Source organism: Lissotriton helveticus, chromosome 3_1 (genome assembly GCF_964261635.1).
Source record: "Lissotriton helveticus chromosome 3_1, aLisHel1.1, whole genome shotgun sequence".
Taxonomy (NCBI): Eukaryota; Metazoa; Chordata; class Amphibia; order Caudata; family Salamandridae; genus Lissotriton; species Lissotriton helveticus.
In genome coordinates, this window is record NC_136061.1 from 979,470,885 (window position 1) to 979,496,243 (window position 25,359).

General features: G+C 46.4%; 1 protein-coding gene across 2 annotated transcripts in view; it reads right to left on the reverse strand.

The window, feature by feature from the left end:
- DIP2A (DIP2 acetate--CoA ligase A) overlaps positions 1-25,359 on the reverse strand; it is a 784,944-nt gene that overhangs the window by 13,853 nt on the left and 745,732 nt on the right. For both annotated transcript variants that reach the window (XM_078681430.1, XM_078681429.1), the window contains 2 exons: positions 19,025-19,199; positions 17,398-17,521 (listed from right to left, as the gene is read on the reverse strand). In XM_078681430.1, the coding sequence (XP_078537556.1) occupies positions 17,398-17,521; positions 19,025-19,199 (299 nt within the window). The remainder of the gene's footprint in view (positions 1-17,397; positions 17,522-19,024; positions 19,200-25,359) is intronic.

Below are 25,359 nucleotides of genomic sequence, written 5' to 3' on the forward strand. Positions count from 1 at the left end.
ACTTGTCTCCGTTACAATATTCATACACTATTTAAAGAGGCAAGGGTCCAAATTCTAAGACCCCAGGTGCCAGACCACATGGTTCAGAGCCTTGAGGTGGAATGCAATAGCTTCCCTTCATGTTGATAAAACGCGGAGAAAGCGGTGGCTTTTTCTGTGCATGAATGGACATCTAAAACTGTAAAAAGGTTGATGTGGCACGTCGGAAAAATGAATATTTGCAGTATTACTGTGTCTTATTTTCCATACTACATAAGCAATCCGTGGTAGTGGGGAAATAGCATAAGCAAATATCCCAGACCAACTTAGCCAGCAGGCACTGAGATGGGAGGGGAAGTTTTGAATTTTTGTGGGATGCGGACAAGCACTCTGCTGGGGTTCTCCACTGCTGAGCGTATGTTTCAGTTGGTTTCCCATTTGTGAATTCTGTAGTGCATTTTTCTCAGGAGCGTATGTTTCAGTTGGTTTCCCATTTGTGAATTCCGTAGTGCATTTTGCTGAGGAGATCAGCAAAATAGTTGTCCAACCACAGCAGATGTTCTGCCTGTTGATGACTTGATGAATGATTGCCCAATGCCAAGTCTTTTGTGAAACCTTTCACAGATGTGCAGAGTATTTATACCTCCCCCCTTGCATGATTCTGTACGTAGAAAATAGTGGTCATGTTGTTTGTTCAAATGAGTAACGCATTGTTTTGAAGTGTGGGAAGAAAAGCTTGATGGGCCAATTATAATGCCATTAGTTACAATACACTAATATGAAGGGCATTCTCCTGCGGGGATCACCAACTTTGTACAGTTATGTTGCCTTAGTAAGCTCCCCAATTATTTACAGAGTAGTCTGTTTTTGGTCACCTGCGGCTGTGGGTCAAGAAAAGATTTGCCCGGTAATAAATTATTTTTGTTTCACTATTGCAGTTGGCTCCATCAACACTAGTTTTTCCCACCTCCCTGTCATCTGAGACCATTGTCTGGTGAGGCAATCCTGCAAAGTATGCACAAGTAATATTGCATTGAGGACTAGGACAATACAGGATACGATTATTCTCAACAGTTTTATTCTCATTGTCAGAGGACTTACTAGCTGGTAAAGCGAAGGAAGCCTTTGAAATGACATCACCGTCTAGTTGGCTGGATAAGCCTTCCCTGTAAATGCATTGAGTGTGGCTCCTAGAAAAGCTGGTCTGCTGTGGACTCAGGTGTGATTTTCTTAGCATTTATTCTGAAGGCTACTTTGTGTAGAAGTTGAGCATATTGCCGGCCATGAAAAAGAGAGTGCTTCTGACTTGTTCCCTTTCCCAGCCAATCATACCAAATATGGAAACACATGAATGTAAATGTGCCGCAAGTGTGCAGATACTACAGGCAGACGTTTTGTAAACACTCTTTGTAGGAAACTGTTTTTTGTTTTTGCAGTAGTCCCACACCTGTTTTCCTAGCGTTTGATGAAACTTTGACTGAAGAGCACTGGGTTCCTGCAAACCTGGTCCCCAATGCCTGTGCTTTTTACCCTGAACAAGACAACTGGTCACTTGATCCTCAAGTGACCAGTCCTTTAGCACCATTGTAAGTCCCTAGTAAGTGGTACCTCTGGTACCTAGGGCATAGGTACTAAAGAGGGTCCTTAAGAGCTGCAGCATATTGTGTGCCACTCTAAGAGACACAGCACCAAACTCAAACAGACTGCCACTGCAGGCTGCGTGACAATGTGCCCCAAAAAGTGAAAACAAGACATGGCACACACTAGTGTGCCATATCCCCTAACACTGCACGTAATATTTGTAAGTCGCCCCTACAGCAGGCCTAACAGCCTTATGGCAGGGTGCATTATATTACATGTAAGCACATATTTGCAAGAGCAGATATGCCCCTGTGCTGGCCAGTTCAATTACTGACAGTCCAAGTGAACAGGGAAGCCATCTTAAGGTACATACTGGGCACTGGTTAAAAAAAAATAAAAAGTTACCCAGCTACGAAATGGCTTCAGTGAAACAGATGGTGTTTGGTATCAAACACCTCATATTAATAAGCCCATACTAATTCCACTGTTGGACTTTATTAATACATGCACCCAGAGGGTACCTTAGAGTTACCCCCTGTATCCTACTAGTCCGCTAGTGTGCTGGTGGACTGGTTCTGTCCAGCCTGTCACCAGAGATGCGTTTCTGACCCCCAGGGGGAGAGCCCACACTCCCAGGAGGTCTAGAACAATGCCTTCTCTTGCAGGAGGTGTTTTCACCTCATCCATACAGGAGGGCTCGTAAATGTGCATGTCAAGGTAGTGAGCTTCAAAGAGCACACCGCCTTTGATATGCGACCCAGGCTTCCCCAAACAGGGGAAATGCCACTGCAGCTCTCGGCCCATCTGGCACCAGGACAGGTGGGAAAATTAGCTATGCAAGAGGCGTGTTGCACGGTCAGGCTGGAAACACCTCTAGGGTAAACTGCTTTAAGTGAACACAAAGTTAGGAATTCCACCACCTTGTATGTGGTGAAATTAGGAATTCTGGAACAGGGTGAGTCCCATTCCCCAAACGAAGTAATCATCTAGGGGGTGTAGTGACCCCATGAGTAAGTAGCCCATTGGCTACTAGCCCCCACTCCCCTTAATGACCCTACATTGAGTATATAGGGGACCCCTGATACCACAAAAGATTTTGACGGACACCAAAAGAGGAGCACACAAAGAAGACTGTTGACCCGAGAACTGAGGAGTGCGACTGACTTGGCACCAACCCTGCCAGTCTGCCTGCTGCACCCGACCCTCGTGGAACAACCGACTCGTCCTGCTACTGTGCAGACTCCAAGAAATCCAGAAGGCTGCCAGTGCTCTGCCAATTTCGAAAGAAACTCCCTTGAAGCAGAGTAGCTATTCCCCTTCGGTGGCAGGCACCAAAGAAGCAATGCTCAGTAAACCGACCTGCATCCTATGGGGACTACCGACAGAGCAGCTGCCCAGGAAGTGGTAGCCATGCTCGTACAGGTCAGATCCATTCTCCCTCCAAGTGTGGCATTGCCAGGACCAACAAGAGCCGCACAACAATTCATGGGGTACTGGACCCCTTACATAAACCAAGGCTTGTTGTGTCCAATCTATACACCAACACCATGGAAAACCAACCTGCTCATTGAGGGACTTCACGGACAGTGAGACCCACAACGAGAGAGGCCCAACTGTACGGTTTTCCCCTTCTGCAGAAACCAAACACAAGAATTGAGTCTTTGACCGCCACTACGAGACACCTCAGGGTACCTAAGCACCTGCGCTCCACAGGCCAAGTCCAAAGGAGATGACAGTGCCAACGGGGTCCCCAGACCCACAGGAGCTAAAACAACCCTTAGGTTTGCCAAGACTGGACTTCGTCATTGCCTTTTTCTGGAGGCCCCCTCCAACCACAAGTGGCTGGCACCAAACCTGATGCCAAGAGACACCACTGCACCGAGCCCAACAGTCTGAGAAGAAGTGGACCAACTGCGTCCTTATGTGCCCGAGGATCTCAAGGGTCCCCCAGTCCCAGCTAGCGGCCTCTTTCTGACCGGATGGTACACACTGAAGTGACCTGTGGTGTGGCTTTAGACCTTGCCCCATACTCACATTAAGTTGAGAACAGTCCCGTAAGTCGCTGTTAAGTGTCTGCATGTAGTACATGTTTTTCCTCAATAGGATAACATTACTGCTGCCAAAAATTATAGTCAACTTTTAAAAACTGTATGAATAATAACTCGAAAAGTACTTACCTGATTCTGATGATCTTTGTATCTAAATTCATATAAACGTACGAATTATTCTTATAACTTGGTGTCGGATTTCTTTAATGAATGTGTGTCTCATGAACGGTCTGTGTGTGCAATAAATGCTTAGCACTACCCTCTGATATGCCTAACTGCTCACCCACACTAACATAAAAGAGACATTTGGGGGGGGTCATTTGTGCCTCTATAAACTGATTGGGGTTTGCCCGTAAACTGATTGGGGTTTGCCTGGATTCTTAACAGTTTACCTCTTTTTTGCCCACTATATGAAGAGCCATCTTCCTACACTGAGCGGTCACTACTCCAAAAGCCAGGACTATGAATTGATAACGAACTCCACTTACCACAAACTTCAAGTACTGTAAATTTGCTTGATGAATGGCGAGGTGAAAGTATGGATCTTTCAGGTTGTCAGTAGAGGGATGACATTTGGAGAGTTACAATTTTGAAGTGATTGCAATTGATGTGATGTGGATTCGGAAATAGAAAGAGTGCTCTACTTGACCCTTTTGATGTTTTGGCATTATCTCAATAGCCCCTTTTTGTAAGAGAACCCTGCTCCCTCTTCTGAAAGGATGAGATGATCCTTTTGTATTCTGTGAGGCTCAGGCAGATTTGGATAGATGGTGTGAAACTCCAATCATTACCATCGGGTGACAGTGGATAACACCGATCGGAGGTTATCTCCTTCCACTGAAGAAGGAATAACCTCAATTTCCCCCACTAAATGTTTTGTGAGCTGGAGAAATGAAACAGTGGCCATTGTTTGAAGGTGGAGGTGCCTCCAACGTGCCATAAAAGGTCCATCTTGAGTACTGTGGCTGTCTGCTTGATTGTTCTCCCTCTTGGAAGGATTGATTTTGGTTGATCTGCCTACTAGTACTATAGTAAACTATATCCTAGGTTTTGTGCTACTCATGACTGTTGTCTATGAAATCCAGTACTTTGTTGATGTCGGAGGACATGCATGACCTTCACTGTGTTTGTATATTTATTGTCTGCAACAATTCAAAGCTAGAATGTTGTCTTAGCAAGACAATGGTGTTGCAACAAATGTTGGTGTAGGATAGGTCTTGCCCTCATCAATTATTTTGTTCACTCTCTGTATGTTTGTGGGAGATGTGGCATTAAATCTTCACTTTTTTACATTGATACCAGTTATAACTTGAGAGGAAGGCCATTGAATCTCAATACACCACGGTATGCTGCCCCTTACTGACATGCATACCAGCAATGTCAATCTTCTTTAGTTGTCTGTTGGGATGCATCTCCTGTTCACTGTATTAGTGAACTTTTTCCTGCAGTATGGACCACAAATAAATCGGGTGGCACATAACCACTAATGAAAATAAGATTATGTCGAGCTAGTTTTTTTTTATCGTCTCCCCACTCTTGGAGTTACTCCCTTGACTTTAACAGGGTCTTTGAAATTTTCCACTGAACACTTCATCATTGGCAAAAATTCTCTAATACGTTATGTCTTTTAGGAAGTCATGCTCCTCTTCGTGCAGCTGAACGTTGTGATGAGGTGCTGCGATGGTATTACTACACGATCAGCAGATGTATCAACATGTGACAAAACTTTGACTAGATATGGCTCAAGGGAAGAGTCATCCTGCACACACAGAAGAATTGTCCCATGTATCCTGTTGCTGCTCAGTGGGTCCTGTGTCCTCATATAGTGGCATTGGGTCTATAGTGGATTCTGCGTCAAAATGTGCACAATGCATGTAGTGCGATGGGAAGGTCAGTGAAGGACAACTAGATGGGACTGCATCAGCCTTCCTTTTCTTATTTAGAATAGCATTAATTTCTTCTAATTTGGGCTCTTCAAAAGTAAGTAAATCTGTACTTTCTCTGGCCTGGCTGTGTAGACTGTAGAGTTCAAGCAACACTGTGATCTGTAAATGTGTCAAAGTAAATTGTCCTCTGCTTCCCATCTGCCTGCAGTAAGGTACGTGGATCGGCTGATTATATGTTCGGGGTCAAATTATTTTTCCATTTCAAAGCAGGCTTAGACAGTTAGGGCATAGGTGACTCACTGCAATGGTTTCATCCACGAGGCTTATCAGATTTTGAAACTGTCTTTTGGTGTTGAATGTCTTCAACTCCTGTTGGTAGTGCCAAGTGCTGTTTTTTACAGCTCCGGCATGTTAGGCAAGGCATGTCGCTCTAGGGACCATTCCTCAACATTGATGTCTAGCTCCTTTCAAGGTCAATCTCCAGGGGGAAGTTCCTCTATGTGTGAGGGGAGTGTGTTATTTCGCAGCCATGGGTGTTTTCCCGGTCCCTAGAGCCAGGTCCAAGAAATCATGTTGTTTTCTTTGTCCTGGGTCTACTGGAGACATCTATTATCCCGAGTTGGAATCTTAGGGGGCAGGTACAGAAACTTGACTCCACAACACAATAAGGAGTTGATGGTTCACTGGGTGATCTTTGGTGCGATCAGTATAAAAAAAAGAGGGTTCTTTCTGGGTCCAAATTATGGAATTTCTCCTTATCCATAGAAGGTAGAGCCAAAAAGGTGGGCAGCGTGATGTTCAGGCCTTCATGAAAAGGAGTGCCCATATCTGTCAGAATAGAGGCATGTATCCAGAGGACTAGTTTGTCTGGGTAGAAGCTGGTGTATGGAGGACTAACGGACAGAGCTTGAAGCTTGTTTTCCTTCCTGGTCAATGTAATGGCTACAAGACAGACCGTTTTTTCTCTCGTTTTTTTTTTTAGAGTGAACAGCCACAAAGGTTAACTGTGCAAGCACTCTTCAACAATGTCTAGACTAAATTGAGTTATAAAGAAAAAACAATATCCCAAAAGGTATAAATGAAAGGACAATTTGTATTACATGCACAAAGCATTACATAGAACAAAGAAAGGAGTTTACTAGACTAAATTGAGATCGCACTGTGGCATAACAAATGGAGAGTGAGGAAAGAAATGCTGTAAACCAGTGATTCCCAAACTGGGGTCCGTGGACCCCCAGGGGTCTGTGACACATTCCCAGGGGGGTCCGTAGGCAGCAGTTCTAAAAGCACTGCAAAGTTCCGTTTATAATCAGCAGTTTTTGGGCAGCAATAAAAGTGTCAAGATTACTCCGGTGATTGATGTACATGCTGGGGAGAGATGGGGGTTTTGTCCAGTGGCAGCTTTGACTCATCTAAGGAAGTGCAGATGGTTAATATGCCTGCTGCAAAGAATGTCTAACATGCATTAAAAAAAAGTATTTTGTTTTGTGCATAGCTCAGTGGGTTTCTGCTTTTGCCACAGAGAATATTTTGTTATTGTGCAGTTCAAAAGTTCCAATCGTAATCTAGCACAGTGAGGTATAAACTGTCATCAAAGAGCTGCAAGCGAACTGCATGGATCCCTATGCTGCAGAAAAGGTTTGTTTGGTAGAAATAAATCCACAGGGGTAAACGCTAACCCCTGTGTTATATTCTGAATCCCGAGTTTGTGCTTCTCCAGACCAAGCCCTCTTAAAAATGCCTACAAGTATGGATGACATGTGAATCCTACACCTTGTAGTCCCCTTTGCCTTATGTAACATTTTGTATTTACTGATCTACACATGTATGATTCATTGTCTCTGTAGGTGTGTGATGTAAAGTGCTCTGACACCCTACAGTGGTATGAGAGGTGCTATGAAATAAATTAAATACATGTGACAGTGGGGCTATGGAGAGAAGAGAGGCACTGTTGGAGGGTAGTAGTGAGAGAGTCGTTGAAGATTGTCAATCATTGAAGATTGACAAAAGATTGTTGTATCCTGGTGCATAGTAAGGTCATTATTTACTATGCTTTAAAAGCTAATACAATTCAATATATTATGTCAAATGTGTTGTAAAAGCACCATTATCCCCCAATTTTCATGGGGGAGAGTCCCCCAAAGCCACCTTTGTATTGGCCAGGCTCACTCGCTGCACTTAGTGTGCACTGTACAGGGACTGGTCTGACAACATTTGCCAGGGCCGCTTTAGGTTTGCAGCCCATCCTTGGCAGGAGGAGGAGCATCGGGCAGCAAAATACAACCAAACAATGAACAGTTAGCCACGAGATGGAGCACTAACCTTCTCATTAAGATTTTTAAAAATATTTTTAAAATAAAAATACTAACAACTTTAGTAATTCAAGTCTACTTGTTGTTTGATGTGCACACAAGTGTGTTTATTTTTTCCGAATTACAGTTTTAATGTTTGAAATTTAAATCATACAAATTGCTTGGGGGTCCCTGGCTTCCAGTTGTGACTCAATGGGGGTCCTCAGGAGTGAAAAGTTTGCGAATCACTGCTGTAAACCCTTCAGAAACAGGTGACTTGAACAAAGAGGGTTGGTCCGGCAGTTGCAGAAAAGCAGATACATAATATTTAACAGTGCCCAGACCAAGGCTTTGCCTGACTAACAAAAGAACAAACAGTAACACATCTGACAAGGACACAGAAAGGGGATCCACCTGGCGCATGGAACATCAAGACACAAATGTATCCCAAACGGCAGGTGTACTATCTTGGAGGAGAGGGGGGTGTTCCACCAGGGGCTTGGCATGATTTGGAAACATAGAACTAAAGAGCAGGTATTAGCCATTAGAAATGATTCATAACTAGAAAATATTATGAACAGATACCTATATGTTTTCTCTGGTGAGTTGGTGAGGATATTGGGGTTCAAACACAAGATCATTATATGTAGGTGGGAGTCAGGCCTGTTAAGAATAAGCTTGAAAGGGTGTCTTTTAATATTTCCAAAGATCTAGAGAAGGAGCTAGACATGCTGTGCAAAAGGAGTATAATCAAACCAATTGAGTCTTCACTGTGGTTGACACCCATGGTAGTGGTTCGCAAGCACAATGGGGAGTTGAGGGTGCGTGTGGACCTGCGCTTTTTAAATAGAGAGATACGGGTAGACTCACATCCATTGTCCAACATCTCAGTACTGTTGGCAGGATTGAAAGAGGCCAACGTTTTTTTAAAGCTGGACTTACCATCAGCCTTGATAGAATTGGCTGATGAGTCTAAGCATCTTACAGCATGTGTGTCCCCTTTGGGAATTTACCAGTAATGCTGCTTGCCATTTGGGTTGGCTTCGGCAGCCTCTGTATTTCAGAGAGTTACGGTTAAGATGCACAAAGGTATACATGGAATATCTATATTCCAGGATGATGTCATGATCTATGCCCAAAACAGACAAGGCGCTGAAAAGATTTCAAACACGAGGGGTTGTACTCAGGATAGATAAATGTGGTTTCCCCAGACAAAGTGGAAGATGTGAAACACTTAATTGCCAGTCAGGGATTTGAGGCTAAACCCGGCCTAGTGGAGAGTATTAATCAGGCTAAATCACTAATTGACAAGCATAGTTTTAAGTCAATTCTTGGCTAATGCGAGTTTATTCTAGGTTTATACGAAATTATGCAACAAAATGGAGGCTATTGTCGAATATATTCCGGAGAGATGTTGCGTTTGAGTGGCACACAGAGCGTCAAGAAGTGTTTGAGTGGGTGAAAGAGCAATTGACATCACCTGGAGTCTCAAAGAATTATGATCCAGTGCTCCAGTGTGTCCTTACTGCTGATGCAAGCAATGTGGGGTTGGGTGCAGGGCTCAGCCAGCTAAAAGATTCTCAAATTCAGAATAATGGACTTTGCATCTCGAGTGTTGTCGGACACAGAAAACAATACTCTGTGACTGAGAAGGAGTTATTTGCCTGGTGGCTGGGAAATAAGTGTTGGGCAAACACTTTGTGATTCAGACCGATCATAAACCCTTGATCTACATCCGGAGTAGGAAGAATTCCAAATGTTTTACACCAAGCATCACACAACTCTCGACTAAGTTGTTGCAATTTGACTTTGCACCGGAATACATTCCAGGTGTGAAAAATGGTTGTGCTGATTTCTTATCACGTTTATCAGATTGGGTAGAGGATGACAAGGAATTGAGTTGTGAGGACGATAGAGAATTGCATTGCGGCACCTGTTGATTTACCCTTAGCTGGAGCTTTTATGGAGCAGGATTGGTGGAAGCAGCTTTAGGTCTGGTCATTAAATATATTGGGACAGGTTGGCCAAATAAGAGAAATCTTGATTTTGACATGGAGACGTTTGTCAAGGTAGCAGAGGAGATATCAGTGGAGGATGGTCTACTATTGTTTGTTCCGCCCATTGCTTTGAGAAATACCATCATTGTGGGTACCAATGAAGATCACTTAAAGGCTACTATGACTAAAAGGTGTGTGAGGTTGTCTTTCTGGTGTCCTGCTATGGATCGTGAAATAGCTCAAGTGGTCAAAAAATGCGTGATCTGTTCCAGCTGTGACAAGCCAATGAAATTAAGAACTCCTTCCTTGTGTCCAATCTAATTACCCACTGGACCTTGGGAAAGAAATTGGTATTTAATTGAATTGTTTCTTGGGAGAAGGGCTACCACATGTTTTTGACCTGCATGGATGAATAAATGGGTACGGTCTGGACAAGAAAAAATGTCAGATGACGTCAAAGAACAAGAACAAGTTTCCAGAATGCAACAAAAACAAAAAAAATATTGTGATGATAGAAACAGGATGTCAAATTTCAAGGGTAATGATATGGTATGTGAGTGTACACCTATTCATGTCTCCAAAGGGAGAACCAGGTTGTGTGTTCTTGTCACAGGCTTGAAAGTGAATGGGAGTAGTGAGAGAGTGAAAGGTGGCTAGTGGTGGAACAGTAAAAGAGTGGTGAGAGTGAATAATGGTAAAAAGAAATTGGTAGGAAAAAAGCGAGATCCTATGGTTTTTTCATTCTAAGTTAGTGAGTAGCAGGGGGATGCAGGTTCTCCTAGCCAAAATCTTCTGTTGGCTGAGCCAGAACAAGAACTTGGTCTGAGACGCATTGTTCGAGAAAGAAAGGTACGTGCGAGGTTCAGAAAAAGTGTCTAGTCCAGAAGCACAAGTTACTACTTGTGTAACGATATATTAGTTAGTGATAGATTCCTTACCTTAGAATATCCCCAGGCGTCAGACTGGATCCGGAAATTTTTGCGTAGCAGTACCCTTGCGCGTCGGTAGGGTTTGTCTGCGGCTCCGCGTCCGTCGTCGGCGCCGTGATGACGTCGTCGGAGTACTTAGACGCCGCCTCCGCGAGCTGACGTCATTTCTTATACACAGTTTTTCCGTGCCAGATACGCAGAGCCATGATAGAACCAACACTGGTGCCATGAAACTAGGGCCCTGAAAGGGGATGACCTTAACCCTAGATATCGGTTCGCAGAACGGGGAGGATGGGTGGATCGGTAAGGAATCTATCACTAACTAATGTCTCTTACAAATATATCGTTACACAAGTAGTAACTTGTGCATCTGAAAGAGAGACGTTAGTGATAGATTCCTTACCTTAGAATAGATACCCAAGCAATACCAACCCCGGTGGTGGGTCTGCGAACCAATAACCACACCAGAAAGTCCTGGAGGACGGAATGGCCAAAGAAGCCATCCCTCAGCACTTGGCTGTCCAGGCAGCAGTGTCTTGCAAACGTGTGCAGCGAGGCCCACCTAGCTGCCTAACATATGTCCTGCAAGGGGACTCCCCGGCCCAGGGCAGTAGTAGCCGCCGTGGCCCGAGTGGAATGGGCCCTCAGCCCAACAGGAGGTTCCTTTTTAGCTAAGGAGTAGCATGCCTGGATGCACAACACGATCCACCGAGAGATGGTCCGTTTGTGCACCGCCCGTCCCTTCTTAGCGCCCGCGTAACCAACAAAGACTTGGTCGTCCACCCGGAACTGGCGTGTGCGATTCAGATAGAATGAGAGTGCACCTTTTGGGTCCAGACGGTGGAGCCTCTCTTCCGCTTTCAAGGGATGCGGAGGCGGAAAGAAGGTGGGCAAGGTGATGGACTGCCCAATGTGGAAGGCCGTGATTACCTTGGGCAGGAAAGAGGGCCTTGTCCGCAACACAACCTTGTCCGGATGGACAGAAAGGAAAGGAGGTTTGGAAGAAAGAGCCTGGAGCTCACTCACTCTCCTGGCAGAGGTGATGGCAACCAGGAAAGCAGTCTTCAGAGTAAGAAGGCGGAGAGGACAGTTATGAAGTGGCTCAAAGGGAGCGCACATCAGGTAAGTAAGTACAAGGTTCAAGTCCCACCGGGGCATCACAAATGGAACAGGAGGGAACATGTGTGTGATGCCCTTCAGAAAACGAGTTACAATAGGGGACTTGAACAAAGAAGGTTGATCAGGCAGCCCTAGAAAGGCTGAAAGGGCAGAAAGGTATCCCTTGATAGTGCCCAGAGCAGAGCCCTGCTGGGCAAGAGAAAGAAGGAAGAGAAGAACCTCAGACAGAGGGGCAGAAAGTGGATCCACAGCCTTTGCTGTGCACCATGCCACAAACTTATTCCACCTGCAGGCGTATACCGATTTTGTGGAGGGATGCCTGGCTGCCAGAATGACATTACAGACTTCAGGAGGCAAGTCAAATGGCCTCAACTGTCGCCGCTCAATCTCCAAGCATGGAGGTGGAGACTGGACAGGTTCGGGTGGAGGACCGTTCCCTGCTGCTGCGACAGAAGGTCCTCCTATAGAGGCAGACGAACCGGGGGATCGACTGACATACTGAGTAGCTCGGGACACCAGTACCTACGTGCCCAGTCCGGAGCCACAAGGATGACTTGGGCCCGGTCGCGTTTGATCTTCTTCAGCACTCTGGGCAGAAGTGGTATAGGCGGAAAGGCGTACAATGGACCACAACTCCACTCGCGACGAAAAGCGTCGCCGAGCGAGTGCCGCCTTGGAAATTCCAACACGCAGAACTGATGACATTGCGCAATCTCTTCGGTGGCGAATAGATCTAACCAAGGCTCTCCCCACTGCTGAAAGAGACCTTGTGCCACGTCCGAGTTCAGACACCATTTGTGATCCATCATGCACCGACGGCTGAGTTTGTCCGCCCTGGCGTTCAGAGAACCTGCCAGGTGTTGAACCACCAGGGTCACGCCCTGATGTTCCAGCCACAGCCAGAGGCGCAGAGCCTCCTGGCAAAGGGTCCACGACCCCACCCCGCCCTGTTTGTTGCAGTACCACATGGCGGTGGTGTTGTCCGTGAACACCTGCACTACACTCCCCCGGACAGAGGGGAGTAATGCCTTCAGTGCTAGACGAATCGCCCGCAGCTCCAAAAGGTTGATATGGAGCCGGGACTCCGCCGGAGACCAGAGGCCTCTGATCTCCGCCTCTCCCATGTGGCCTCCCCAGCCCTGGAGGGACGCGTCCGTCACAACTACGTGCTCTGGTTGGGGAAGGGAGAGGGATCTGCCGCTGACCCAATCGCGTTCCGTGAGCCACCACTGCAGCTGTCTCGCAGTGCCCTCCGAGATCAGGACATGGTCGGACAGGTTGCCCTGATACTGGGCCCACTGAAACTTCAGGTCCCACTGCAGAGCCTGCATCCGCCACCGGGCGTGATGCACCAGAAGGATGCAGTAGGCCATCAGCCCCAGAAGCCGCAGCGTCAACCTGACCGAGACCCGGGATAAAGGCCGAAAGAGTGGAATCAGAGCCTGAATATCTCGGACCCGCTGTTCGGGAGGATAAACCCGAAACTGCGCCGAGTCGAGAACCGCTCCGATGAAGAGGAGCTTCTGAGAGGGGCACAGGTGTGACTTCGGCACATTGATGTAAAACCCCGCTGATGCAGGAGGTCTGCCGTAGTCTGGAGGTGGCTGACGACTGCCTGGGGCGAGCCCGCCTTCAACAACCAGTCGTCGAGGTAGGGGAAGACTGAAACCCCCAACCTGTGCAGATGAGCTGCGACCACCGCCATCACCTTTGTGAACACCCGTGGGGCGCTGGTAAGGCCGAAGGGGATCACGGTAAACTGAAAGTGCTCGTGACCAACCGTGAACGGTAGGTAGCGCCGGTGGGCCGGCAGGACGGGGATGTGGAAATAAGCGTCCTGCAAGTCCAACGCTACCATCCAGTCTTCTGGGTCCAGGGCAGCTAAAACCTGAGCCAGTGTCAGCATTTTGAACTTCTCCTTCCGTAGGAACCCATTGACGTTCCGTAAGTCCAAGATAGGGCGTAGGCCCCCTTTGCCCTTCTTGGGTACCAGAAAGTAGTGGGAGTAGCAACCGCACCCTACTTCTGGCCCAGGAACGTGCTCGATGGCCCCCTTGGCCAAGAGGGCCGTAACTTCCTCCTGCAGAAGTCGCAAATGATCCCCCGACATGCGGTGGTATTGCGGTGGCATGGCTGGAGGGGTCGCCTCGAAGAGGATTTGCAGCACCCACATGTCCGATGTGACAGTGCGCCAGAGGAGGAGGTGATGGAAAACCCTGCCCCCCACTGGCGTCACATGGGCCTGAAAGCACGGACTAGCAGGGTTTTGAGGTGGATGCTGCGGGGGAGGGTGTGGACTGGCCTCGCCGTTGTCCCCGACCGCCTCCACGGCGGTTCCCACGGCCGCCACCGCGTTGGATGTTAGTGTGCGGTGCTTGGCTGGCAGCACGTGTGGGGGCGCCCCTTCCTTGGCCACGAAAAGAGCAAAAGGCACCAGTTTGCTGGCGCGGGGCCGAGAGGCCCAAGGACCTGGCCGTAGCCCTGGAGTCCTTAAAGCGCTCAAGCGCATGGTCTGCCTGGTCGCCAAAAAGGCGACGGCCATCAAACGGCATGTCCATGAGTGTATTCTGGACATCGGGCAAGAAGTTGGCGGACCTCAACCAGGCGTGGCGACGAATCGCCACCGTCATTGCCATCGCTCTGCCCAGTGAGTCGGTGGTATCCAGCCCACACCGGATAGAATACCGTGCCGCATCTCGGCCCTCCACAAGGGCTTGGCCGAGTTTAGCCCGTACCTCCAACGGGCATTCTGGCAGCACGTCCGCGACCGTATCCCACAGAGAGTGGGTGTAGCGGCCCAAGAGGCAGGCGGTGTTGGAAGACCGCAGTCCCAGACTTAGGGAGGAGAATACCTTTTTGCCGTACTGCTCATACCTCTTGGATTCCCTGTCAGTCGGAGCCGACCAGAATGCGGTCTGGGAATTTGAGGCCTGGATAACCAGGCTCTCAGGAGTGGGGTGGGTGGACAGGAAACAAGGGTCGCCCGGGGCCGAGCGGTGGCCACGTTCCTATCTACAGGCGAAACTGTAGCGGGCCTGGACCAAGTGCCCAAAAGAACGTCGGTCAAGGCCTCATTAAACGGCAGCAGAGGCTCAGCTGAGCTTGACTGCGGTTTAAGGACCTCAGTGGCGGAGCCGCGTGGGTGGGGTCACCGGAACCCCCGGCCGTGGCGCGCGAGCATAGGGGGGGGGGGGGGGTGTAAGTCAGAAGAGCGATGACGTCTCTTCGACTTCTTGTGCTTACCTGACGACTTCGACCCTGAGGAGTGATGTCGACTCATGAAGCTATGATGGCTCCTCTCCTGCGACCTGTCCCTCGACCTCCGTCCGGACCGGGACCGTTCGCGGCGCGGGGCCGACTGCCGGAGCTCAAGTCTTTTGCGGGACCGCTCCCGCCTAGCTTTCGAAGTCAGAGCCCGGCAGTCGGAGCAGGTCTTGTCGTCATGGCCGACGCCGAGACAGTGAAGGCACCGGCGGTGGGGGTCGGTGACCGACATCAGTCGGTCGCAATCCTCACAGGGCTTAAAACCTGGCATCCCTACCGGCACCGTCCGGAGTCGAAGACTTAATAATGATCAAAAAAGATCGTAAAAAGTTTAGTCAAAAAATGACTGAGGTACCACTTTTTCCGGATCTGCGCTTGCTGGCGCGGAAAAAAGAAGAACGGACGTCAGCACGCGGAGGCGGCGTCTAAGTACTCCGACTACGTCATCACGGCGCCGACGACGGACGCGGATCCGCAGACGACGCCTACCGACGCGCAAGGGTAGTGCTATGCAAAAAGTTCCGGATCCAGTCTGACGCCTGGGGATATTCTAAGGTAAGGAATCTATCACTAACGTGTCTCTTTCAGATCACGCTTTTAGATTAAGATTAAATGATTTTTTGACTCATATTTTTCTATTGCACTGTTTTTAATCAGTTTTTATTTTCAATTTCTATATTGTTATTTACTATGATAGTAGTTTACATGTGCCTTTCCTTTTCAATGGTAAAAGCCTGTTATACAAATGCTGGCACTAAATCCACATTACGCCACTCAAAAGTAAAGAAACAAATACAGAAAGCTTCTTTGGAGAGTGACAGACATGGACATATCCCTATCATTAAGAAGAGACAGCAAAATTAAAATATAAAAAAAAACCAGGGAATTCATCACTCGTGACCAATTAAATACAAAAGAGTAATAAATTAGATATTAGCATGCCTAAACCTTGCACAGAATGTATAAGTGAAATAATGTTGAATATTTCAGCACGAAAGGTGCCACAGTCGTAAGCAATCAGGAGTGACTGGGGACAGACCCAGATTGAATCTTTTTAGTTGACTATAAAGAAGTACACCTTTATCAAAAAACTAAATATCGAACACTGTTAATTCCATAGCACCAATATGCTGAAACTTTTTAGTGTCAAAAACATTGCTGCCGAAAACCAAAGGAAGGTTTAGAATAAACTACTATCTTAATTAATAGCTTGAAAAAAAGATGATTCTGAGCCTCATTTAGATTTGGGAGGGAACCAAAAATCTTCCAAATTCTTGAACAAACACTAAATACAGAGTAAAATCCATTGGCTAAATTTAATTCTACAATACTATCCTATGGTTGGTGGTGGATTCTGCTCCACATTTAGAGTTTACTCCAGAAATTTGAGGATGTTCAGTTCCCTCCAAACTCTAAATGAGATAATGAGGGATGTAGGCGCATGAAAGTCCAAAATTCAAAACACTTTGTTGAGAATACAATGGCTAACAATGTGGGGCAGCTCTAAATCTGGACCAGTGAACTGGTACAAAAAATAAACAGACATTATGGACGTGTTTCAATGTGAAAAAAAGAATATTGCTACAGGCAAGTAACTTTCCTTCTAGCAGCCCAAGAAACAGCAGCATTTCAGAAATGTGCAGTTAGTATTTCTCTGCAGCTTTTTCATTTTACAGTGAGGACATTAAGCAGATAAGCATCAGGTCTCAGAATTATGCCAGTGGCAGTAGGCCAGGAATACCGTGGGTGCCAGCAGTGTCTGACAGTGCGCACAAATGAAAAAGCAATATCGTGTTTAGCGAGGCAAAAACGATGTACAGCAGTTGTGAAGAAAAGTGAAAATGAACAGAGAAACGATGATCCTGGCAAGAGCATTTCAAACTGATGTGCTGAAAATCTGACTTAGCTACAAAGGCTGGAGCAGACAGTGCTCATTTAGTGTTGCTGTAGTGTAATAGGGCCCAAGTATGGATGTACTACTAAAGTGTGCTGCTACATAAAGATTTTCTGGGGCTGACTACTGCAAACCTGAAGAACATTCAAACAAAACCTTTGCATCGGCAAAAGAAATAACATGGAAAATGTATGTCTTCAAGTAACTTGGAAAACAGATTCAAGAAAAGAGGGATACACAGTTGCAGAATCCATTCAGGCACAACAAAAAGAGCAGTGAGAGAGAGTAAGCCTGCAGTATACAGAATAAGAATACTGTGCTGAGCTAGATTCAAATTCATAGGAATGTTTGAGATGAACAATGTGGAAAGCTGTCTTGAATAAACCATGGTTAAATGCGGGGCACTCACCATTCTGCAATGCTCTTGTGCGAGCGGATCACTGATGTCTCAATGTCGATGGGGTGATAACGCATGCCTCTCAGCTCCAGTGTTTCATCCAATGATCCCACCACATACAAGGCATCATGTCTCTCTGGAAAGAAGTATATACATTGCCAGTCTCCACATACATACTAATGGTACACTGAGATAATATATATTAATGGTACACGGCAATAAATGTCAGCAAGATGATGTACTTCTTCCAGTGTACTGCCTGTGCTTCATTCTATAGTAATTGCGGATGTGTTTACAGTCTGATAGGTGGTGTAACTGATCACAAAGCTCCAGCATCTGTTCTGCACACTGATGGATCTCAGGGCTCTGCTGTTTGTTCTCTGCAGTTACTGGTCCCACAGGTCTGGTGAGAACCCAGTACAGAGACGGAATGACCATCTTCTGTATATTCTATACAGCCATTGATCTCGTCTCTAGTGTTCCGTGGAGTGACTGATCACATAGTGTGCATGTGCTTTTTAGTACAGTGATTGATTTAATAACTCTAGTGTGTGTTCTGTACACTGATGGGTTTCTGATCTCGGTTTTATTCTGTACAGAAAGTGTTTCTCTATTGAGTTTTCTCTACACTGACTGCATTACTGTAGATTTTCTCTACGGGGTTTCAATTTTATCTGTGATCAAGCCCATAGCTCTGATCTGTTTTCTGTACAATGGTCGATCAAGTATTCTGACCAGAGTGATTCAACCGGCATGTGTTTACTGTGCAGTGACTGATTTCTTGGAACTGTTCTATACAGTGACTGATCCCAAGTCTCTGGGATGTACTGTGGACAGAAAGTGATCATATAACTGGTGTATTTGGTCCTGGGTACATGTTCTGTAGTGATTGAACCAACAGCCTCAGCTTGTCTCCTGTACAGTGAATAATTCAAAAGCTGCAGTTTGTCTTTTATACGATGTCTGACCCCTTAGCTCTGGTGTGTTTTCTATATATTGCGGATTCCTCTTCTCTGGTGTTCCATTCAGAGATTTATGCAGTAGATCTGGTTCTGTAGGGATTAATGCCACAGATCTAGTGTGCACCATCATGTGATTTATCGCATGGCTGTACATGTTCTACACAGTGACTGTTCAGAATGATCAACCCCTGAGATCTGGTGGGTTTCTTCTTTACAGTGGTTGACCCTTGATCTGTAATGATATATGCTCTGGGTTTGGGTCCAGCACATTAATTGATCACATTACCCTAGTGTGTTTTCTGCATGGTGATTAATCCTATGCTTCTGGTGGATCAAAGGTCTAGCAATTAATGCCATGGCATCTCTAGTAGTCTGCACAGCGATTCATAAAATGGCTCTAGTTTGCTTTGTATATCGATTTCGCACTCATCCCTGTTCTGGTCTGCACACCAGTTGATGCCAAAGCTCTGTTGTGTTCATTGTGGTGGCTGGTACAAGCTTCTGTGCCAAAGAAGTTCTGACACTGATTGATCTTATTGCTGTGGTGTTCCAGACAGTGATTGCTACCATAGGTCTTGTGATCTGTACAGTGATCGTTCCCACTGCTTGTCACATGAACCCATTTAAGTTCCATACAATTCTGATTTGCAGTTTAGTGGACTTCAAAAGCTTCTTACCTCCACTGGCATCAGTCAGTTCTGTCCTGCGGAGAAAGCCCAGGTAACCTGTGCGGGCCCAGACTGTCTGTGTGTCCCCAAAGCTCAGCCTGGCATTGAAGTGGTCTGCATGTAGTGCCTCTTCTCCATACACGGTATGGTATCCTGTAGCATTGTGAGGGCTACTCACCCAAATCTGAAAAAGGAAGAACTCTACTTGAGTCGACAGGAATATAACATCAGTATAATCTTCTAGGATTCTGACTCTGTATATACCCAACCAAAGTAAGGTATCGTGTGCACAGAGTCAAGTGGAACCACAGATAGGCAGAGGTAAAAGTATATACTAACTTTCTCTCTATTTGTGGTAGTGTGGGTGAGCAGTAAAGCTTTATCAGAGGGTAGTGTTAAGCATTTATTGTACACACTCAGGCAAGAAATGATGTCACACACTCCAAGAATGAACTGAGACCAATTTTGTTTGTATAAAAATATTATTTAGTTATATTATTTCTAGAACAAGTCCAAGCATGGTTAAGGTAAGTGAAATAACACTTTGCAAGATTTATGCAGTGAAATACAGTTGAATACAGGTTCAAATGCAGTTGGTTGATTTACAAGCAAGTCAATAATCAAAATTACTTGTCAGTTACTTTGTAGATTAGAGTACACTGTACTTTTTGGATTACTTTTTAAGTTACTTTTGCTACTCAGTGTGATATGCCTAGATATCACACTGGGACATTTCCTGGACAAAAGGTAAGTAATTAAGTTTTTGTACATTTGCAGTTTTTCAAGGTTTTGTACAAACCAACTACAAAGAAAAGCAATCAATGCAATCCCTTGGGAGGAAGGAAAATGCTACTTACCAGTATGCATCTGTTCTTGGCATGTAGAGCTGCAGAGTTGCACACTATGCATAGATGGCCACCTAGTGTTGGGCCCGGATGTTTGCAGTTTGTTTTTGTTGTAGAAAGTCTTTGGAAGTCATGGGATAGGTGACTCCTCCTTTGGGTGATACTGCGCATGGGCATCGGCTCCATCCCCAGATTGTTTTTCGCCATTAGGGAAGTGATGGAGCTAAGAGATAGTGATGACCATGTGTGTTTGTATCTAATGAGAATAATACTGGAACAGATAAAGGTAGCCGGGGAGGCGGGTGGGCGTGTGCAACCCTGCAGCTCTACATGCCAAGAACAGATGCATACTGGTAAGTAGCATTTTCCGTTCGAGGCATATGAGCAGCAGATTGCACACTATGCACAGATTGTATAGCAGTCCCCACACTAGTATCTGTTGCAGTTGTTTGAAATAGTGATTTAAGTACAGCCTGGCCTACAGTGGCTTGTTGATTTGTTTGCACATCTACACAATAGTGTTTTGTGAATGTGTGTGGTGTAGACCATGTAGCTGCTTTGCAGATGTCTTCTAAGGGAATGTTCCCTAAGAATGCCATGGAAGCCCCTATTTTCCTTGTAGAATGGGCTTTTGGAGGAATTGTTAGTGTACGCTTAGCTTTATGGTAAGATATCTGGATACACTTAACAATCCACCTGGCAATACCAGATTTTGATATTGGGTTGCCTTTATGCGGTGGTGAAAAGGATACAAAAAGCTGTTTTGTTTTTCTAAAGCTTTGCGTTCTCTCTATGTAATATAGTAATGCTCTTTTGACATCTAAGGTGTGCAGAGCTCTTTCTGCTACTGTCTGTGGCTGCGAGAAGAAAACTGTCAGTTCCACAGACTGGTTTAGATGGAAAGGAGAAACTACCTTTGGCAGGAATTTAGGGTTTGTACGAAGAACAACTTTATTGTGGTGCATTTGCAGAAAAGGTTCTTGAATGGTAAATGCTTGCATTTCACTAACTCTTCTTAACGAAGTAATGGCTACTAGGAAAGCCACTTTCCATGTGAGAATTTGCAATACGCATTTATGTAAAGGTTCAAATGGAGGTACCATGAGACGTGTGAGCACTATGTTTAAGTTCCACACAGGTTAAGGTGGCAACCTTTGAGGTATTATTCTTTTGAGACTCTCCATAAAAGCTTTAATGGCTGGCACTCTAAAAAGAGACAGATGCTGTCTATTTTGTAAGTAAACTGCAATGGCAGCTAGGTGCAACCTGATAGATGTGTAGGCTAAATGAAACTTTTGAAGGTTCAGTAAATAGCCTATAATGTGTTGGATGGATACATCTAGTGGATTTATATTGTTGTTTTGACGGTATATTACAAAACGTTTCCACTTAGCAGCTAGCATGCTCTAGTGGTGGGACGCCTTGCCTCCTTGATAACATTCATGCATTCTTGAGGGAGTTTAAGACAACCAAACTCTATGACTTTAGGAGCCAGATCGCAAGGTTCAGCTGAGCTGGGTTCGGGTGTCTGATCTCTCCATGGTTCTGAGTCAAAAGATGGGGAGATAGGTTTAGTTTTTGATGTGGTTCCACAGATAGCTGTAGCAGTGTGGTGTACCATGCTTGTCTGGCCCACGTTGGAGCTACTAGTATAAGCGTCAGCGAGTGTTGTATTTTTCGTACTAGTAAAGGAATCATTGACCAGTTCATCCATATCGCATTGCCTTTGGCCAATGGGTGTGGGTATCGGGCGGTGAAGTGTGGGCATTTTGCGTTTTCGTGGGTGGCGAAGAGGTCTATTTGAGGTTGTCCCCACATTTGAAAGAACGGGTGAAGAACTTGTGGATGAAGTATCCACTTGTGCATCTGCTGAGTCTGCCGACTCAGCAGATCTGCCATGGTGTTTTGAATCCCTGGGATGTGCTGGGCTATTAGGAAGATGTTCTGAGGTATAGCCCACCTCCATATCTGCTGAGCTAGTTGAGAGAGCTGCAGAGAGTGTGTCCCTCCCTGTTTGTTTAAGTAATACATGGCTGTCATATTGTCTGTGCGGACTAAGACAGTTTTGTTTGCCACTTGTGTTTGGAATGCTTTCAGAGCTAGGAACACAGCTAATAGCTCCAGATGGTTGATGTGGAGTAGTTTTTGCATTGGGGTCCACCTTCCCTGCGTGGTGTAGTGCAGTAGGTGGGCTCCCTAGCCGGAGAGCGATACGTCTGCTGTTAGTATGATTTGTGGACTGGCTCTAGGAATAGTCGGCCTTTTGACATGTTTTTTGTGTTCCACCATTGCAGAGAGCGATGAGTCTACCAACACTAGGTCTGTTAACTGACCTTGAGCCTGGTTCCATTGGCGTGCTAGACATTCTTGAAGTGGACGCATTTGCAGCCTTGCGTGAGGTACTATGAATATGCAAGATGCCATCATCCCTATGAGTTGCATAAACACTCGAGCTGGAAGCGAGTGTTGTGATTTGAATTTTGTTAGGAGCGTTTGCACACTTGTTATCCTTGCTGTAGAGGAATAAGCTCGTGCTAGTTGAGTATTGATTGTGGCTCCCAGGTACTGTTGTGTGTGCGATGGTAGCAGATGTGACTTGGTGTAATTTACTGTGAAGCCTAAGTCGTGGAGTAACAGCATTGAATTGTGAGTGTGTTGTACACACTGGTTGTACGATTGTGCTTTTATGAGCCAGTCTTCTAGATATGGGAAGACGTGGATGTACTGTCTTCTTAAGTGTGCTGCTACCACTGCTAGACATTTGGTGAACACTCTTGGCGCTGTTGTTACTCCGAATGGGAGTACCTTGAATTGGTAGTGCTGTCCTTCTAGCACAAATCTTAGATACTTTCTGTGCACCTGGTTAATTGGAATGTGGAAGTAGGCGTCTTTGAGATCTAGTGTGACAAGAAAGTCGTTCTGCAACAGGAGTGGAAGGACTTGCTGAAGTGTGACCATATGGAAATGATCCGATTGTATGTAGGCGTTTAGAGGTCGGAGGTCTAGAATAGGTCTCAGATATCCGTCCTTCTTTGGAACTAAGAAGTACAGGGAATATACTCCTTTGTTCCTTTGATGTTTTGGAACTATCTCTATTGCATTTTTCTGCAGGAGAGAAAGTACTTGTTGTTTGAGCAGCGTTAAATGTTCTTGTGACATTGGGCGCTGTTTGGGTGGTATGTTTGGGGGGGTAGATGTTAGTTCTAGACAGTAACCTGACTGAATTATTTGAAGCACCTACTTGTCTGATGTGAGGTCTTCCCAGGCTGACAGGTATTGCTGTATCTTTCCCCCGACAGGAGTGGAATGGGGCGGGGGAAGGGTAGGGGAGTCATTGGGTAGGGGTGGAGGCAGATCGTGTGTTGGTATTCTTGCCTCTGCCTTTGTTATTGTTACCGTGGTAACCTGCCCTTTGGTAGCCCTTACTGTAGGTAGACTGAGTGGGGCTTTTGTATGTTGTGGAAGGTGTATCGGATGAATATCCTCTGTTTGCACCTCTATATGTGGAGCGACGAAATGAACGTCTGGGAGCCTGCGACTGCAGGGCTCCCATAAATGTTGCCGTGTCTGTGTCTTTTTTCATTTTTTCGAGGGAGACTTCAACCTCTGGTCCAAATAAGTGTTGTTCATCGAATGGTTGATTGAGTATAGCACTTTGGACCTCTGGCTTGAATCCAGATATACGTAGCCAAGCATGCCTTCGTAGCAGGACGGCTCTGAAAGCTGTGTCTGCTGCGTCTAGCGCGCAGCGGATAGATGTGTTAGCGATAACTTTTCCCTCCTGAATTAGCTCACTAGCTCTATCTTTAAATTTGTCAGGAAGAGGTTGCATTATTTGCTCGAGCTCATCATAATGTGCCCTATCATAGCGTGCTAGTAAGGCTTGGGTGTTAGCAATGCGCCACATGTTTGCCGCTTGTAAGGCCGTTCTTTTCCCCCGACGCATCAAGGAGCTTAGATTCCTTGTCTGGTGGGGGAGCTTCTCCTGATGTTTGAGAGTTAGCTCTCTTACGTGCGTTAGATACGAGTAGAGAGTCCAGGGGAACTGGTCCCTTTATATATGCTGGGTCAGATGGCGCAGCTTTATACTTTTTCTCCACCCTTGGGTTTATAACCTGTGTCCTGACTGGGTCTTTAAAGAGCATAGGCAAAATTGCTGAAGACCTTTGTGCGGTGTCACATGTGTCTAGCAGGAAGTCCTCCTCTATTGCACCGGAGTGCATGTCTACCCCATGGCATTGTGCTGCTCTAGTCAGTAACTGGTTGAACCCCATTGTGTCTTCTGGTGGTGAGGGCCTAGAGGGGTATATATCATCTTGTGGAACATTTGGGACATCTGGTGTAGTATAGTCTTCCCATGGGTCTGGTGAGGCTGGAGGATAATATGGGTCCTGTGGATCTGCCCCTGGATCTGATATGTCGTCACCATTATCATTATGTGTGCTAGATGGTGTAGGGGAGAGAGGTGGTGAAATATGGGGGGGGGATTGGGTGCAGGAGGCAGGGAAGGTACATGCATAGGTGAGTAGCCATGTCCTTTTTCTTCTTTGGGGCCGGTACTGGTGCTGGTGCCTCTGCTGGTCGTTTTTTTGATAATGTTAATCAACCAGTTTTGGGATCCTTTATGAGAGTCTTTTGCTTTGGGTCCGGAGCAAATAAGTCTCTTTCAGGAGTGTGACTTTTTGGCGTGGAAGGCTGTTTTGGCGCCGCAGCGGCTTCTTTCGACTTTTTATCTTTAAAGGGGGAAGCCGGGGTCTTTTTCGGTTCCGAAGTCTTTTTCGGTTCTGGGTGTTTTTTCGGGTCCGATACTTTTTTCGTTTCCGGTGCGTGCTTCGGCTCCGGTGCTTTTTTGGTGCCGGAAGCTTTCGTCAGCTCCGAAGTTGGTTTGGGTGCCGAGGGGACTGAGTGCTTCGGCGCCGATGGCTTCGGAGCGGTACCAGGTGTTTTTTTCGGTGCCGGTGAGTGTGTATCGGCACCGAGTGGGGGTCGACTCGAGCCAGAGTCGCCCGAAGGCCTTATTGACTTCTTGGCCGAGCCCGAAGGTGGGGCCGTGGAAGTAGAGTCTCGGTGTGCACACGAGGGCGAGGGTGTGACCGTAGCCTTTTTTGTGTGTGTCGAGGGAGGGCTGGGGTCGACGGTCTTACTTACAACCCGCTGCGCTGGAGTTACATCCTCAACATCAGAATCCTCTTCCTCCGAATTGCTGTTGACGTCGTGTTCTTCCGGGATGTCGACGCCTTCATGGAAAATGTCGTCCGGAATCTAAGCTGAAGATCTTTGAGCCATTGTTCGTCTGGCTCTCCGGTCCCGGATAGTCTTTTTGGAGCGGAAGGAGGCACAGGCTGAACAGTCCTTGGCCTCGTGCTCCGGAGAGAGGCAGAGGTTACAGACCTCGTGGAGGTCGGTGTGGGGAAACTTCGACCCACATTGAGGACACCTTTTAAATGGCGTCCTTTCCATTAGCTGAAGTCGAGGCCAAGTTGGGCCCGAAGGCCGTAG